This window comes from Calidris pugnax, unplaced genomic scaffold (assembly GCF_001431845.1).
Source record: "Calidris pugnax isolate Ruff unplaced genomic scaffold, ASM143184v1 scaffold15, whole genome shotgun sequence".
Classification (NCBI taxonomy): domain Eukaryota; kingdom Metazoa; phylum Chordata; class Aves; order Charadriiformes; family Scolopacidae; genus Calidris; species Calidris pugnax.
Window position 1 is genome coordinate 23,068 of NW_015090774.1, and position 15,772 is coordinate 38,839.

The 15,772-nt window shown below is 65.4% G+C and overlaps 5 protein-coding genes across 8 annotated transcripts in view; all 5 read left to right on the top strand.

Moving 5' to 3' along the window:
- Window positions 1-616, top strand: part of CPXM1 (carboxypeptidase X (M14 family), member 1) — a 14,798-nt gene extending 14,182 nt beyond the window's left edge. The window contains exon 16 of the mRNA XM_014942809.1: window positions 549-616. Coding sequence (XP_014798295.1) covers window positions 549-616 — 68 coding nt within the window. The remainder of the gene's footprint in view (window positions 1-548) is intronic.
- LOC106888882 (probable N-acetyltransferase camello) lies at window positions 504-1,804 on the top strand. Its single transcript, XM_014943392.1, has one exon. The coding sequence runs from the start codon at window positions 651-653 to the stop codon at window positions 1,320-1,322; it is 672 nt and encodes a 223-aa protein (XP_014798878.1). The 5' UTR covers window positions 504-650; the 3' UTR covers window positions 1,323-1,804.
- Window positions 1,805-2,565: 761 nt separating this feature from the next.
- On the top strand, window positions 2,566-4,997 carry LOC106888826 (N-acetyltransferase 8-like). 4 transcript variants are annotated; one of them, XM_014943341.1, is made up of 2 exons: window positions 2,566-2,650; window positions 4,034-4,997. In XM_014943341.1, the coding sequence occupies exon 2, from the start codon at window positions 4,047-4,049 to the stop codon at window positions 4,731-4,733; it is 687 nt and encodes a 228-aa protein (XP_014798827.1). In that variant the 5' UTR covers window positions 2,566-2,650; window positions 4,034-4,046; the 3' UTR covers window positions 4,734-4,997. The 4 variants fall into 4 exon arrangements, with proteins under 4 accessions (XP_014798827.1, XP_014798819.1, XP_014798834.1 ...); XM_014943333.1 differs by lacking the exon at window positions 2,566-2,650 and adding an exon at window positions 2,698-2,989; XM_014943348.1 differs by lacking the exon at window positions 2,566-2,650 and adding an exon at window positions 2,698-2,979.
- A 747-nt stretch (window positions 4,998-5,744) lies between these two features.
- Window positions 5,745-15,404, top strand: VPS16 (VPS16, CORVET/HOPS core subunit). The gene is made up of 24 exons (XM_014943144.1): window positions 5,745-5,878; window positions 6,199-6,287; window positions 6,404-6,501; window positions 7,253-7,381; window positions 7,750-7,894; window positions 7,961-8,076; window positions 8,411-8,533; window positions 9,189-9,244; window positions 9,417-9,506; window positions 10,098-10,192; window positions 10,727-10,803; window positions 10,986-11,117; window positions 11,220-11,347; window positions 11,763-11,798; window positions 11,965-12,073; window positions 12,145-12,279; window positions 12,380-12,488; window positions 12,738-12,835; window positions 12,921-13,025; window positions 13,564-13,641; window positions 13,896-14,065; window positions 14,199-14,295; window positions 14,493-14,596; window positions 14,903-15,404. The coding sequence occupies exons 1-24, from the start codon at window positions 5,826-5,828 to the stop codon at window positions 15,045-15,047; spliced, it is 2,517 nt and encodes an 838-aa protein (XP_014798630.1). The 5' UTR covers window positions 5,745-5,825; the 3' UTR covers window positions 15,048-15,404.
- Window positions 15,405-15,535: 131 nt separating this feature from the next.
- The window catches only part of IDH3B (isocitrate dehydrogenase 3 (NAD+) beta), a 12,182-nt gene continuing 11,945 nt past the window's right edge, over window positions 15,536-15,772 (top strand). The window contains exon 1 of the mRNA XM_014942823.1: window positions 15,536-15,545. Within this exon, the coding sequence (XP_014798309.1) occupies window positions 15,536-15,545 (10 nt within the window). The remainder of the gene's footprint in view (window positions 15,546-15,772) is intronic.

Here is a 15,772-nt window from a genome sequence, read left to right on the forward strand (position 1 = left end):
GTCAGGGGGGGGGGCTGGGTGGGGTGCGGGGGCTGTGAGGGGGCTGGGGGGTGCCGAGGGTGGGGGGTTCCATGGGGTGCTGGGACCGTGGAGGGTCTGGAAGGGTTTTGGAGGATGCTGGGATCATGGGGGGCATTGGGGTAGGTCCACGTGGGGGGTCCATGGAGTGATGGGACCATGTGAGGCACTTGTAGGCTCCAGTGGGGGGGACCCATGGGGTGCTGGGATCATGGGGGCACTGGGGGGCTGTGGGGAGTGCTGGGACAAGAAGAGATTGGGGAGGGGTGTCGAGGCTGCTGGGAGAGTCCCCGTGGGGCTGAGGGGGCCCACGGGGTGTGAGGGAGGTGAGCCCGTGGGAACATGTGTGGGGCTCACTCCCGGGGCTGGTGGGGAAGGGTCCTTTGGGGGGCAGAGGGGAGGCAGGACAGGCCCATGGGGTGCAAGGGGAAGTCTGTGAGGGGGGTGCCTGTGGAATATGGAGAGAGGGGGGTCTGTGGGGCTGGGGGCAGCCACTTCCCTGCCTGCACCAGCCTGTCCCCCCGGGGCAGGGAGTGCTCACCAGCTCCGCAGGACCCTGGAGCCTGCTGCAGCACCGGGGGGCACCTGCTGGAGCTGAGCCCCCCCCTCCGCTTCCCACCCCAGCTGGCACCATGGTGGAGTACCGCATCCGGCCGTACCGGGAGGAGGACTACGAGGCGGTGCGCGAGGTCTTCGCCACTGGCATGAACGAGTACGCCCCAGCGCTGTGCCTGCACGTCCTGCGGCAGCCCTGGGTGCTGCTGGTGCTGGGCTGCACCTTCTGCCTGCTGCTCGCCAGCGCCCGCTCCCTGCTGCTGCCCGTCCTGGCCATCACCCTGCTGCTGGCCCTGGCCCGGCACCTCCTGGGCTGCGCCTGGAGCACCTACATCGACCGCTGCCTTGGGGACGACCTGCGGGACATCGGGGCCTCCTATGCCGAGAGCGCCGGTGCCCGCTTCTGGGTGGCGGAGGCGGACGAGCGGGTGGTGGGCACGGTGGGCGTGCGGCCGGCCGACAAGAGGGAGCCGAGGGGGGAGCTGGCGTTGAAGAGGATGTCGGTGCGGAAGGACTACCGGGGCTTGGGCATCGCCACGGCGCTGGCCCGCGCCGCCCTGGACTTTGCGCGGCAGCGGGGCTGCCGGGCCGTGGTGCTCAACACCCTGATGCTGCAGCACGAGGCCCGGGCCCTCTACGAGCGCCTGGGCTTCTGCCGGCACCGCCGCTACGTCCTGCCCACCGTCTATGGCCGCCTGGCCAACTGCACCATCACTGTCTACCGCTACGACCTGGCCGGCAGACCCTGAGTCCCCACAGCAGCAGCCGTGAGGCGGGGTGTGGGGCGGGCATCGTGCCCCAGTACCGTCATGGCTGCAGGGGCTGTGCCATGGGGGATGCTGCTCTTGACCCTGCCTGCCAGACATGGCGCTGCTGTGGGGCAGCAGGTCCTGTCCCTCCCCGCACCGGCTGGTGCCTTGCCGTGGAGCCGTGCGGGCGTTGCTTCTCAGGGAGTGTGCTGCACCCTGGCACGGGGGGTGGCACAGGGGGTAGGGACCCTTGTGCCACATTGCTGGGGGGTGCAAGGGTGCCCTGCCCCATGGTGTGTGTGTGGGGGGGGGTCAGTCTCCCAGGAGGGGATGAAGGTGTCTCCTGCCTGGCCCTGAGGGTGCCATGTCCCTTGGGGAGTGTCTGGGTACCCAGGAGAGACCCCCAGCCACATGTTGTGTGCCCCCCCGGCTGCTCCATGGTGCCTGCGGGTCGGGCGCTGCCCCTGCGTGGGGTGGAGAAATAAAAGACCGTCCGCAGCACCGGGCTGGGTCGTTCTTCCCGTGCTGGTACGGGGTCCTGGGGTGGCTACCCCAGCAGTCCCTGGCACTGGCATCCCCACAGGAAGGGTCCAGCACAGGGCTGGGGGGACGGCACCAAACTGGACCCACGGGGCACTGTAAGCCCAGAGGGATGCTCATCCCACATTTTGCCCCGGGGCTGCTGTGCTGGTGGGGGTCCCCAGGGCAGGGGACAGCGCTCACTCAGTTGCCAGCTGGTCCCCTGGGGTGAGGACACACGCTCCTGGGGGCTGGTCCTCCCCATGGGCTCCTTGTGTCCCCCCCGCCTCGCCAAGCTGGCGTGCTCTCAAGGGATGAAAGGTGACTTGGCCATAAAATGAGCCCCAGCCCCTCTGGCACGGAGCCTGGCAGCACGGGGCACTGCCACTTTTGCCAGTTGGGTCCGGACAGAGTCCACAGTGGGGCTGGGCTGGGTGGGTGCCATGGGGCTCAACCCCCCTGCAAAAGGAGAGTTCTGGGCGGGGAGAGGGCTGGGGGCTACAGCAGAACTTGGGAGCTGGCAAAGCTCCTCATTCCAGCGAGGTTTCCCCCACCGTGGGGGTCCAGTGCCGAAGCATCTCCTCAATTTGAGGGGGATGGGGGTTCCGGGCAGGTCCCGGGCACTGCCTGGGACCCCCATGCCCACACAGGAGTGACCCCCCCTGCTATTCAGCCACGCAAGGCTGAGCGTGACCCTATAACCTTCTCAAGGCTCGGTTGATGGCAGCATCCATCCCGGTATCAGCGGGGGCGGCACTTCCCCTTCGGCGCCTGCGCTTGCCGCATCCCCGGAGCCGCCGTCAGCCCGGGTAAGGGCCAAGCTGGGGGTACAGCCTGAGGCTGTCACCGGAGCACCCCTTCCTCCCTTCCCTCCTCCACCCCCCCAAAACCAGGCTGGGCGACATCCCCGAGGGTTGCAGAATGATGGGCTGAACCGAGCCGGCATCTTTCGGCGACGACGGTGGTGGGAGCCATTGGCACAGGCCAGCACCGGGAGAAGGAAGCAAAGCCCTCCCCCCCAGCCCCGTACAGGGGGGGTGGCCAGACCCCCCAGGGTCTGGCGAGGGACCCCCCCCCACCCCTTTTTCCCGGAGGATCTGCACAGACGCAGTCCCCGGTTTGAGGAGCGGCAGAGCCGGTAGCAGCAGGTGGGGGGGCGGGGGGGAGGACTGGGAGTTTGCCAAGGTGGGGGTGCAGGGTGCCAGGACCCCCGGGAGTAGGGGGGGGCACTGAGGCCACGGTCCCCATTAGCCCCCAGTAACGAGGTCAGTGCAGACCCCTGCAGGGTTTTCAGCAGCTCAGCCCCTCCAACCCCTTCCCCAGGGCAGGGGGAGCTGTACCCGCTTGGGCTCAGCTACCCTCCCCCCGCACAAACCCACTGAGCAGCCCCTGGGGGGCTCTGTGCCCGTCGCTGGCCCCATGCCCCTTTGCCCTGCTCCTGCCACGGCACCGTAGGGCAAAGGACAGGCACCCAGGCAGCTGCCTGCCTCTGCCCAGGCGTTGTTGTGCCACAGCTCCTGGGGAGCCAGCACCACCATCGGTGAGTGCCGGGGTCCAAGGGCTACTTGGAGAATGGCAGGGAGCAAGCACCCCCAGATCCTCCTGCTCCTCCTTTCACCCCTCCCAGGCCCTGCTCCTCCCTCCTGGCCATCCCATCCCCAACCTGCTCCCTGCAGCCTGGGGAAAGCGGGATGAGCATCTCCGTGTCCCCATTGCGGGGGGCACAGGAGCCCCCAGCCCACTTTGCCTCTGCCTTCATGGAGACCCCCATGTAGGACCACCCCCCTGGCATGGCTGCTGCTCCAGCCCCGGGGGCAGCAGAGAAAGCTGAGATGAGACGGGTGATGGTTGGAGGGGGTTCCCTGGGGGGGAAAGAGAGGGGGAGGAGGAGGAGTGGGGCAGGGGAGATGGGGCAGGAACCCCACAAGGGGCCAGGATTCCCGGGTGCCCACCCCATGTGAGGCTGGTGCTGTTGGTTTTTAGTGGGAAGAGGTAATTATGCTGGTGGGGCAATGCAGAGAGCAGGCTGGTGCCCAGCTGAAGAGAGCTTCCATGGCTGTACGGTGTTCGGGCATCGACCCCAGCCCGTTTGCCACCCATGCCATCCTGGCGATGGGGTCTGGGGATGCCCTGGGGTCCCCATCTGAGGTGGGCGCTGCCCTGACACCCTCCAATGCCATGCCATGCCACAGGTGCCAGCAGCCCATGGCGTCCTACCGCATCCGGCAGTACCGGGAGAAGGACTACGACGCCGTGCGGACCCTCTTCGCCCGCGGCATCTTGGAGCACGCGCCGGCCGGCTACCGCCACATCCTGCGCTCGGCGCGGGCACAGCTGGGGCTGCTGGTCCTCTTCGCTGCCGTGCGGGCAGCTGCCGGCTACTGGGTGCTGGGGCTGGCAGCCGTGGCCCTGGCGCTGGCGGCCACTTGGCCCGTGGTCCGCTCTTTCAGTACCTCCTATGTGCAACAGGCGCTGAGCACCGACCTCTGTGACATCTCCACCAGCTACCTGCGGGCACCCGACTCCTGCTTCTGGGTGGCGGAGGCCGGGGGGACCGTGGTGGGCATGGTGGCCGTGGCACCGCCGCAGGATCCGGCCGAGAGAGGGGTGGCCCTGGAGCTGAAGCGAATGTCGGTCAGCAAGGACTACCGGGGCCGGGGCGTCTCCAAAGCGCTCTGCGGGGAGGTGCTGCGCTTCGCCCGGGCAAGGGGCTACGGGGCAGTGGTCCTCTCCACCTCCATGGTGCAGGTGGCCGCCCAGAAGCTCTACGAGGGCCAGGGCTTCAGGAAGGTGGGCACCTTCAGCCCCTCGCTGCTCGGCAGCCTCCTCTGCTTCCAGATCTTCCACTACCGATGCGACCTGCCCGGTGGCACCGCGGCCCCGCCACGCTAGATGCTGCCACCGCACCCCGACCCCCTCGCCCGAGGCACCCCCGCGGCACGTCCCACCACGTCCCCTGTGCACAAGGTGCAGCCGTGTCACCCCTGGCCCCAGCCATGCCACACAAGGCACCCCAAACCCTGGCGTGTGGCACCCCCAGCCATGGCACCACGGTGGCACCCGCATGGGGTTGATGGCGGGGGATGGAGGTCATGCCTGGCCGGGCTGCTGGGGCCATTCCTAGTTTTCTAGAAATAAAGGTAGAGACCTGTGGGAGCACCGCGTGGGGTGTGTGTGTGTACGCGGGTCTGCCCCTGCGTGGGTGCCTGTGTGCCGCATGCGTGTGCACATGTGGCTCTGCAGGCATGTTTGCACACGTGCGTGTGTGTGTGTGTGTCCCTGCATGTGCCTGCACACCCATGTGCATGTGTGCATGCGTGTGCCTGTGCATGCCAGCCTGCCTCTGCCCACCCTCCCTGCCCACACACACGCCTGCCAACCCCCCCCTGCTGCCCTCTCCCCACCGCCTGCCCGCCATAGGGCTGGGAATAACCTGGGGGACTCCCCCTGGATCGGCAGTGCCTGCTCTGCCCGTGGGAAGGGTCCAGCGCCGTCCCTGAGGCATCCCGGGGGGACACCTTTGGGGACAGGGGACACCTTGGGGGACAGGGGACATCTTGGGGGACAAGGGCGTCCCGGGTGCCCAGGGCAGGAGGATACTCGCGCTGGGGATGGGGGAACCAGGGACCCCAGGGTGCTGGAGGGGTTTGGGGCGGGTATCATCCAGGGATGGCGGCAGGGGACACCTCCGGGGGAGGGGACACCCCGGGCGCAGGGGACTCCGGGCTCAGGGGACTCCAGGGCCCGCAAGCGTGCGGGCCGCCCTGCCCTCACTTAAGATGGCGGCGGCGCCGACCCGCCGTGCCCTCACTGAAGATGGCGACGGCTCTCGGTCACTGCTCCACCCCTCCCGTCCCATCCTCCCGTGCCCTCACTCAAGATGGCGGCGGCCGGGCCGGCGTCGCGGCGGGGCGGGGCGGGCGGAAGCGGCGGCGAGAAGCGCAGGCAGAGGCCGCCCGGCCCGGCTCGTCCCGGCCCGGCACCATGGACTGTTACACGGCCAACTGGAACCCGCTGGGCGAGGATGCCTTCTACCGGTGAGGGGCGGCGGGGGGCGGCCCGGGCCCGGTGCTGGCTAGAGGCCCCCGTCCCTAGGGCCGGCCAGGGGGTCCCGGGACCGGTCGGGCGTGTCGTGGGGCTGGCTGTGGAGCTGCTCGGGGTTTCTCAGGGCTGACCATGGGCCTCAGGGATGGGCGGGGGGTCCCGGGGCATGGTCCGTGGTGCAGGTGGACCCACTGGTCCCAGGGCATCCGTGGGTCTCGGTGCTGGCTGGGGGTCCCGGGGCCGGTGAGGGGGGTGGGCGCCATCCCCATCCCTCGCTCTTTCTCCTGCCCACCCATCTGTCCGCCGCCTGCAGGAAGTTCGAGCTGTACACCATGGAGTGGAACCTGAAGGAGGACCTGCGGGACTGCCTGGTGGCGGCCGCCCCGTACGGGGGACCCATAGGTAGGGTCGGGCCCCAGCACCCCAGGACCCTCCGCTGTGGCGGGGGCTGTCCTAGAGCCCTGGTGGTGACAGCAGAGGGTCCATGGCTCAGACGGACTGTCCCATCCCACCCACAGCTCTGCTGAAGAACAACGCCAGGAAGGAGAAATCCCCCAGCGCCCGCCCGCTGCTGGAGATCTACTCAGCCTCGGGGCTTCTCCTGGCCAGCATCCCGGTGAGCTGGCTCGGGGGCAGCCGCCCCCTCCTTTAAGCTGCCCCTCAGGTGCTCCACGGAGGTTTGTGATGTGCCAGGGAGCTTGTGACAGTCCCGGCTGCCCCTCAGAGGGGCCTGGAGGCTGTAGCTCTCTGCCCCTCGCAGTGATGAGCCAGGCAGAGGGACTGAGGAAGGGCTCACCGGTGGCACCGAGGGCTGTATGGCTGGGTTAGGGGCTGGGTGTTGTAGGTGTATCACTGGGCTGTGAGGCTGGCAGTCGCCTCTGCCTGTGCAACTCACTTGCCTGCCCTTGGGCAGCTCCTCCGGTCTCCAGGATGCTGCCATGTGTCCTCGGCACCCTAAGCTCTCCAGGGTGATGGCTCTGTGCAGCTCCTGCAGCCCTCTGAAAGCTTTGGAGAAGCTGCTCAGACGTGGTGGAGTGTCCGAGGGGGGCATAGGGAAAGCTGCAGGGAGAGGGAGGCCACAGTGTTGGGGTGGGAACAGGAGCTGCAGCATTGGCACTGCAGGAACATCATCCCTTTCCCGCTGCCCAGGGCTGGGGCGGACACAGGGCAGTGAGGAAGTGGAGGGACAGGGAAAGCTGCCATGATTGCAGGGCCCTTCAAAGCCAGGGCAGCCAGGGGCATCAGAGCTGCAGATGGCAGCCAACCATGGCTGTTGGCTTCATGTATGTCTCCTGGAGGGATGCCTCTGGGGCTGTGCCATCGGGGAGGCGAGCAGCCCGTGCAGCTCGTGTGTCTCCTGCCCACAGTGGAAGAGCGGCCAGCTGGTGCAGCTGGGCTGGACGGCCAGCGAGGACCTGCTGTGCATTCAGGAGGATGGCACCGTTCTCATCTACAACCTCTTCTGCGAGTTCAAACGCCATTTCAGCATGGGCAATGTGAGTAGGGCAGGACAGAGAGCTCAAGAGATGCCCAGGGTTGGGTTTGTGTGACAGAGAGTCGACCACTGTGAGTCCCCCCTGAGCACTCCCACAGCATCGTGGGGTGCAGTGGGGAGTTGGGGTCTCTCCCAGCCTCCTTGCAGGGCTGCCTGCCTTTGGGAATGAGCTGGCAACTGTCATCATGACCCCTGGGGGTGGCTTTGCTGCAGGAGTGAGGCCTGTCTGAGCTGGGACACATGCACCAGTGCAGCACAGGGGTGGGCTCCCTCCTCCCTGGGGTAGTTTTGTTCCCCGAGCAGTGGCAGCAGCGTGATGCTGAGCCCCAGCTGCCCAGACTCAGGCCCAGCTCTCTCTCTGTGGAACAGGAGGTGCTGCAGAACCACGTGCTGGAGGCGAAGGTCTTCCACACGGAGTATGGCACCGGCGTGGCCATCCTCACCAGGGCGTACCGCTTCTCCCTGGCCACCAACATCGACGACCTGAAGCTGCGCAGGATGCCTGAGGTTCCCGGTGCGTCCCCTCCCCGCTGCCCCCGGCTCTGGCTGGGTGCAGGGGCCTGACGCTGGTGCCCGGCAGGTCTGCAGAAGCCTCCCTCCTGCTGGGCCGTGCTGTCCCAGGACAGAGTCACCATCGTCCTGCTGGCGGTTGACCAAGACCTATACCTCCTGGACAACACCTCCTGCTCCGTGGTGGTGAGTGAGCTGCGGTGACCAGTCCTGGGAAGCAGGGTGGTTTGCAGTCCCCCACACTCACTGGCAGGTCCTTCCCCTGTCCCCCACTGTCCTGTGGGATGCTCTCCCCAGAACTCTCCTTCCTTCTGCTGTCCCACAGCATGTACAACAGGGACATCTGGCCCCATCCTGGCCAGGGGCAAAGGGGTGAGGATTGAGCGGGCACAGGGTGGGAAGGGACACCTGCTCTGACCAATCCTCAAGCCCTCATGCAGCATTGGTGCTGGTGTGTGGCATGTCCTGTGTCCTGAGAGCCTGCCCCCCAAGTGTCACCCTCACTCTTTCCCTGTCCCAGACCCCCCCTGGCATGAGTCCCTCCGCCGGTGCCTACCTGCAGATGGCCGTGTCCTTCAACTACCGCTGCCTGGCGCTCTTCACCGACACCGGCTACATCTGGATGGGGCTGGCCACGCTGAAGGTGAGCATTTCCCTTCCCTCCCCGTCGTGGGGCATTAGGGTGTCAGCCCTCCCCTCTTCTCCCTGTCCAGCAGATGGACCTGGTGGGGTGGGGTGTCTGAGCAGATTCCCTCAGGGTCCCCCTGGACTCGGGGCTGCAGGTCAGCCTCACTGCTTCCCACAGGCATCTGCACTCCTGCCCTTGGGAGATCCACTCTCTTTTGTTCTTTGCCTGATTTTATACTTTACTCCCCTTTTTTTTGTGTTTCTGGACCCACCTCTTTGCTGTTCTTGCACCTCCCTTTCTCTGTCCAAACTCCTCTCAGATAAAGAGCCCACCACTAATTACTCTTTCCATACCAGTCACAGTTCTGTTTCATCTATATCCAAACTTGCTGGTCCTCATGCTGTTTCCTGGGCCGTCTCAGCCTTCTCTCCAGAGCTGTGGTCACTTCAGCATAGGGCCCTTGCTTGCGAGTCATCATTCCACACTGCAAATTCCCCTGCATTGTGGGGCTCATGCTGGTGAGGTGCTGGGTGCACCTCCATGTCCTCCGAGACCAATCCTCCTTTCACCTTCGTTCACTTACTTGCTCTGTGTGCATTCAGTCTGTGCACACACGGTGCCACCTGTCCCCGCACTGCTGTCCCCCTGACCCATCTCTCTCCTGCCACAGGAGAAGCTCTGCGAGTTCAACAGCACCATCCGATCTCCACCCAAGCAGATGGTTTGGTGAGTGCTTTCCCTGCCGGCCCACCCTGCCCCCAGCTGTGCCCACCCACACTCCTCCAGTACCCTAAGCCTTTGCCTCCCTGGGACAAACAGGACCCTCTCGTGTCCCTGCTTCAGGTGCAGGGGGCTACAGCAGGGCCAGGGTTAAGCTGGGGCTGGGTCTCCCCAATAGGTGCATGCGTCCCCGGAGCCGGCAGCGTGCCGTGGTGGTAGCCTGGGACCGGCAACTGATGGTGGCAGGGAACTCCACGGAGTGCATCCAGTATCCTTTGGGGAAGAAGGACTGGTGGTGTTTCTGAAGGCCAGCCCAGACTGCGAGCGTCCTTGGTCCCTCCTTGGACCACCGCCATCTGTCACAGGCACTGGTGTCCCCTGGTGGGCCCCTTGGTGTCAGCTGCCTCCCTGCCCATTCAGAAGAGATTGTCCTTGTTCCTCTCCTCTGCATTTCTGCCACAATCTCCTCTGCCTGGCCCCAGCCAGCCTGGTCCTGTACACCAGCAAAAACCTCTCCTGTTTGCCCCCCGGCCCTTGTCCCCCTTCTCCGAGTCTTCCCACTGAGGAGAACCTGCTTCCCCTCGGCTCCAAGAGCAGAGCTGGTGCTGGCAGCCACCAAAAATCCTGCAGCAGGGAGCACTGTCCCAGACGAGGTCCCGTCCCAATTCCCCAAGGGTGAGGACTGCCACGGGTGGGGGAATTTCTGTCCCTCCAAGTGCTGATCCTGTGCCCTGCCATGGAAAGGCAGGGATGGGAGTTCCAGGGGGTCACTCTGTGGCAACGCTGGGGGTGGTCCTTGGCAGGGCTGGGTTGCACCCAGAGCCACTTTCTTCCCACAAGCCCTTAATGGTGAGCACAGGTTTGTCCTGGATGAAGACTCCTACCTGGTCCCCGAGGTGGACGGGGTCCGGATATTGTCTCGCACCTCCCATGAGTTCCTGCACGAGATCCCAGGTGAGATGGCGTGGGGTGGAGAGGCTGAGTGGGACCCCCTGCACCCGGGCACTGCTCAGTGCCCCTGACTGTGCCAGCTCTGTGTGCGGGGTCCAGCCTGCCCAGCCCTTTCTGGAGGCTCAGGAGGGGCTGAGAGCCCCACAGCAGACTAGAGCCGTGCCCTGGGCTGCAGCAGCCCTCTAGTGCAGGGCTGTGAACCCAGTCCCTCTCCTGGCCCTGGACTCCCTCCTTCCCCAGCACTGTGCCAGTTCTGGTCCCGTCCTTTACCAGCTCTGCCAAGTCCCTGTGTCCTGAGCAGGGCCCTGCAGGCTGCCACCTCCCCTTCCTGCTGCTAGAGACCCTGTGCTATGAGCAGAGGCCTGGCACAGCTCAGCTCACCTGTTCCTCATCTCCTGCTCTGCTGCCACCCTCGTGTTTCCAGAGCGGAGGTCCCATGGCTCTGTTGGGGGGAATAGCTCCTTGGGGCCTGTGTGTCCTGGCAGCTGTCCCTGTTTGGGGCAGCCTCTCACGCGTTTCTTTTCCCCATCTCTGCAGAGGCCAGCCAGGAGATCTTCAAGATCGCCTCCATGGCCCCAGGGGCACTTCTGCTGGAGGCACAGAAGGAGTACGAGGTACGGCCTGCTGTCCCGCTCCTGCCTGCTCCTGAGAGGCTGGGGTCTCTCCGATGCAAACCACACTGATGGGAAGGGGGATATCCCTGGTCCCCCCAGTCCCAGGGGTGCTGGGGCTCCAAGGGTCCACCCTGTCTGGTGAGCACCCTGCTGCTCTCCCCATGGGCTATGCTCCCCTGCAGAAGGAGAGCCAGAAGGCAGACGAGTACTTGCGGGAGATCAAGGACCAGAAGCTGCTTCCAGAGGCAGTGAGCCAGTGCATCGAGGCAGCCGGCTACGAGCATGAACCGGACACCCAGAAGTCACTGCTGAGGGTGAGTGAGGCTGGGGGAGGCTGCAGCTGAGGACAGCTTCCCCCCGGCTGGTGGTCATGCCATGGCTGGCACAGCCCCAGCACCGCGTGCCTCTCCCTGCAGGCAGCCTCCTTCGGGAAGTGCTTCATCGACAAGTTCCCCCCGGAGGGCTTCGTGCGCATGTGCCAGGACCTGCGGGTGCTCAACGCCATCCGGGACTACCAGATCGGCATCCCCCTCACCTTCACCCAGTATCCTCCGTGGGACGGGCACGTGGGTGGTCACCCCGGGCTGGGTGCAGGGTCTGGCTTGGGCAGGATCAGTGTTGTTTGGGGCTTCAGGCCCTGCTGGGGCAGCCACCTCGTAGGTGGAGTGAGTGAGGTGGGGTGGAGAGCTGCTGAACTGCCAGCCCTGCAGGATTTGGGCACCAGCTGTGCCCCGGGCCCCATGGCAGGGGTCTGTAGCTGAGACCTCTACACTCATCACACCCCACAGAGCTGGCCTGTGGTACTTGCAGAGCTGAACCAGCCCTACCGCCATGTGTGCCAGGACTGGCCCGGTGGTGCCAGGCAGTGATGCTGCCGTGAAGGGGGCAGGCACCCAGCACACATTGCCTGCGCTGCGTGGGGTTTTGCAGTTCCAGGTGTCCCTTGACTGTCCCCTCAGATACAAGCGGCTCACCATTGAGGTCCTGCTGGACAGGTAAGGGTTCCCAAGCAGCCTGGACCAAGGCAGTCCCCATCCCCCTGGCTGGGAACGGAGCAGGCTCTGAGCACTCAGGGCTCCTCCCCTGCTGAGGCCAGCTGAGCTGCTCAACCCTCCACATCCATGTGGGGCCATGCTGCTGACCCCCCATGTGCCACACCAGGCTGGTTCTGCGGCGGCTCTACCCTCTGGCCATCAGGATCTGCGAGTACCTGCGCCTCTCGGAGATCCAGGGTGTTAGCCGCATCCTGGCCCACTGGGCCTGCTACAAGGTAAGGAGGCATCTTGGATGGCTCTGTCCATCTGGGGCCGTGCAGGGACCTCTCCACTTATGCCCTTCCAGGTGCAGCAGAAGGACAAGTCTGATGAGGAGGTGGCCCACGCCATCAACCAGAAGTTGGGTGACACGCCGGGCATCTCCTACTCCGAGATTGCCGCCCGGGCTTACGACTGTGGCAGGACAGAGCTGGCCATCAAGGTCTCTTGGCTGGGGCTGTGGCATGTCCAGCTGGGTGGTGGGATGGCTGGAGGGGTCACATGTGGTGGCCATGTACTCATCACTCCTCTGCCACCTGCAGCTGCTGGAGTATGAGCCACGTTCTGGAGAGCAGGTCCCGCTGCTGCTGAAGATGAAGCGGAGCAAGCTGGCCCTCAGCAAAGCCATCGAGAGCGGGGACACCGACCTGGGTAAGGGTCAGGGCTGGGCAGAGGAGGAGGGGGCTTTGGTGGCTTGGGGAGCCTGTTCATGGGTTGTGCCTTCTGATATGAGGGTGGTGGGAGCTGCTTGAGCCCTACGGGACAGTGCTCACCCTCAGCACGGGGCTCTGCCTTGTGCCTGGACGTTTCCTCACTCCCCTCCTGGTGCTGCTCCACGGGGCTGGCCACGCAAGGGCAGGGTCTCCATCCCTCCATCCTGAATGCCATTATCTGCCCCAGTCTACACCGTCGTGCTCCACCTGAAGAACGAGCTGAATCGTGGCACCTTCTTCATGACGCTGCAGAACCAGCCGGTGGCCCTGAGCCTGTACCGCCAGGTAGGGGCTGTCACCATGTGCCTGGCCCCCTGGAGCCACCGTGGTGTCTGCCCCCGTATGCCCTAACCCCGCCATTGCTCCCCAGTTCTGCAAGCACCAGGAGCGGGAGACACTGAAGGACCTGTATAACCAGGATGACAATCACCAGGAGCTCGGCAACTTCCATGTCCACTCCAGCTACTCGGAGAAGGTCTGTGCCTGGCAGCGGCAGGAGGAGTGAGGAGGAAGGGCTGGAAGGCTCCGGGCTGGTGGCTCCTCACCCAGGGAGCCACATAGCCATGGAGAGACAGTGTGCTGGGGAAGGGGCAGAGGGTGATTTCATGCCTGGTGGCTGCCTCTGCCCCATGCAGCCTGGTGGCACCATCTGAGTGTTTGCAGCCAGAGGGGTTTCCACCCTCCCCATGCTCAGGTGGGCTCCAGGTGTGGGAAGGGAGCTTCCCACCTCCTACATCAGGGCCATCATCCCCTCAAGCCTCTGTGCTAGCAGAGTCCATCTTGGATGTACAGGGGAGGTCAGGATCCCATTCGGGGCAAGGCAGGGCCCAGCCCCTTTGCCTATCTCTGGGGATCAAAGCCAAGCATCACAGAGCTGGAGCTTCACTTTGGCTGTGTCTCAGCTCCAGGCATCTCTCCTGCCCCAGCTGGGGGGCTCTGAGGGCGCTCCCCCATCCCTGCAGCACGGCAGCTGTGCTAGCAGGGGGTGAACTGAATGTGATCTCTGTCCCCAGCGCATCGAAGGGCGAGTAGGAGCTCTGCAGAATGCCGTGGACGAGTACTACAAAGCCAAGAATGAGTTTGCTGCCAAGGTCAGTGGAGCCAGGGAGGTGACATGGGGGACCCCTGCTGTCCTGGGGCTGGGCAGGAGCGGAGCAGGGCATCACCAGCAAGCATGGAGCTTTGGCTGTGACACATCTGCTTGACATGGCACTGCAGGTCCCGGTGCCCTGCTCTACAGCTGAGGCTGGTGGGCTGCTACCATCACTTGCTTGGGCAAGGATGCTCTGGGCCCCATGGGCAGAGCTGGGACAGGGACTCTTTAGGTTGTCACTTTGCTCCATAGGCCACAGAGGATCAGATCAAGCTCCTGCGGCTCCAGCGACACCTCCAGGAGGACTTTGACAAGCCCTACCTTGACCTCTCACTGCATGACACCGTCTACAACCTCATCCTGGACGGCCACCACAAGCGAGCTGAGCAGCTCTACCGGGACTTCAAGATCCCTGACAAGAGGTCAGTCCCAGGGGGGAAGCTCATCCATGCAGTGCTGGGGGCTCACCTCGGGCAGGAGCCATGCTGTGGGGCTGGGGTTGGGGCGCTGCAGGGTGCTGGCAGCTAGAGGAACCAGCTTGACCTGTGTCCCCAGGTACTGGTGGCTGAAGATCAGTGCCCTGGCTAACCGTGGCGACTGGGAGGAGATGGAGAAGTTCTCCAAGAGCAAGAAGTCACCTATCGGGTACCTGGTAAGAGCTTTCCCTGTGGGAGGGGGTCCAACCCTGCCATGTGGGTGGCAGTGGGGCTGGGCCAGGCTGTGGGGCAGCAGGAGGGCACTGTGTGGAGCAGCCCAGGCGGGCTGGCACGGGGAAAGCACTGAAACTGGGGGGCAGGAGAGCCCAGCAACCGGCCCCCTACTCTGCACTCCCCTCCTGTCCTCTCCCAGCCCTTCGTGGAGATCTCAGTGAAGCACCACAACCGCTACGAGGCCAAGAAGTACGCGCCCCGTGTCACCCCCGAACAGCGTGTCAAGGCCTTCGTCCTGGTGGGGTACGTAAGCTCGGCCCCAGCCCCAGGGCAGTTGGGGGAGTGTGGGGGCAGCTCAGGGTGTGTGGGGCAGGATCATCCCCAGGAGCAGCAGCTGGTTCCTTGTGCAGCACAGCTGGGGCCTTGGGGAGCTCAGGGGGGAGCCAAGGATGGAGGGGACACCCTGAGCCTCGTCCTCTGCAGCTGGTGGGGGCTGCCTCCCTTGCTGGGGCTGGTGCCTCCAGGACATGGGGGAATGGCAGCTGGGGGGCTGGCTGCTGTCCCCCTTCCTGTCCCCACACCCCCCCCAGCTCCTCCGCTCTGCTGCAGGGACCTGGACCAGGCGGCTGATGCTGCCATCGAGCACAAGAACGAGACGGAGATGAACTTCGTCCTGTCCAAGTGCACTGCCAGCACCGACACGGCAGTGGTGGAGAAGCTGAACCGGGCCCGGGCTCAGCTCCTGAAGAAATGAGCCCCAACCCGGGGGCCCTGCCATGGCCCCCTGCCCACTGTGCACTCCTGAGGGGGCTCCAGCCCCCCATCCTGCCACCAGGGCCACTCCGGGCTTCTCAGCCCTGTTTCCCCCTTGCTGTGGGGTGCCTGTGCCCTGGGACCAGGGCAGGGTGGCAGAAGGTTGTCCGTGTCCTGCACCAGGGCTGGGGTCACCCTGGCAGTGTCCAGCTGGCACCAAGCCCTGGCCTTCCTCCCCAGCTGGGAAGCATGGCAGCCTGGTGCCTGGCCCTGGGGGGCAAGGTCGAGCCCCCACCCCTCTTGCCACGTGTCCCCCCTCCCTTCTCGTTCAATAAAGAGAAGAGCTTGCTGCCCTGTCTCCTGGTGAGAAATGCTGGGTGTCCCCATTGCTGGCCCCCCAGCGCAGGAGGGATGGGGCGGGGGGGACACTGGCTCCGGGGCAGGGTGACAGGGGGGAGGCTGTAAGGGCATTGGGGGGGGCGTTACGGTATGGGGAGGGGTGCCGGGGGCCTGCAAAGGTTTGGAAGGAGGGATCCCTGGCTGTGTCCAGGATGCCCTGGGTTGGGGGGGAGCCCAGCGGGTCCCTGCTGGGGAGGTGTGTGTGTGGGGGGGGTCCTCCCTTGTCCCGCCCTTCCGCCAGGGGGCGCTGCAGCGCTCGCCTCGGCCCCGCCTATTCCGCCCCGCGCTCGCCTCGGCCCCGCCCCTTCCGCCCCGCGCTCGCCCGCC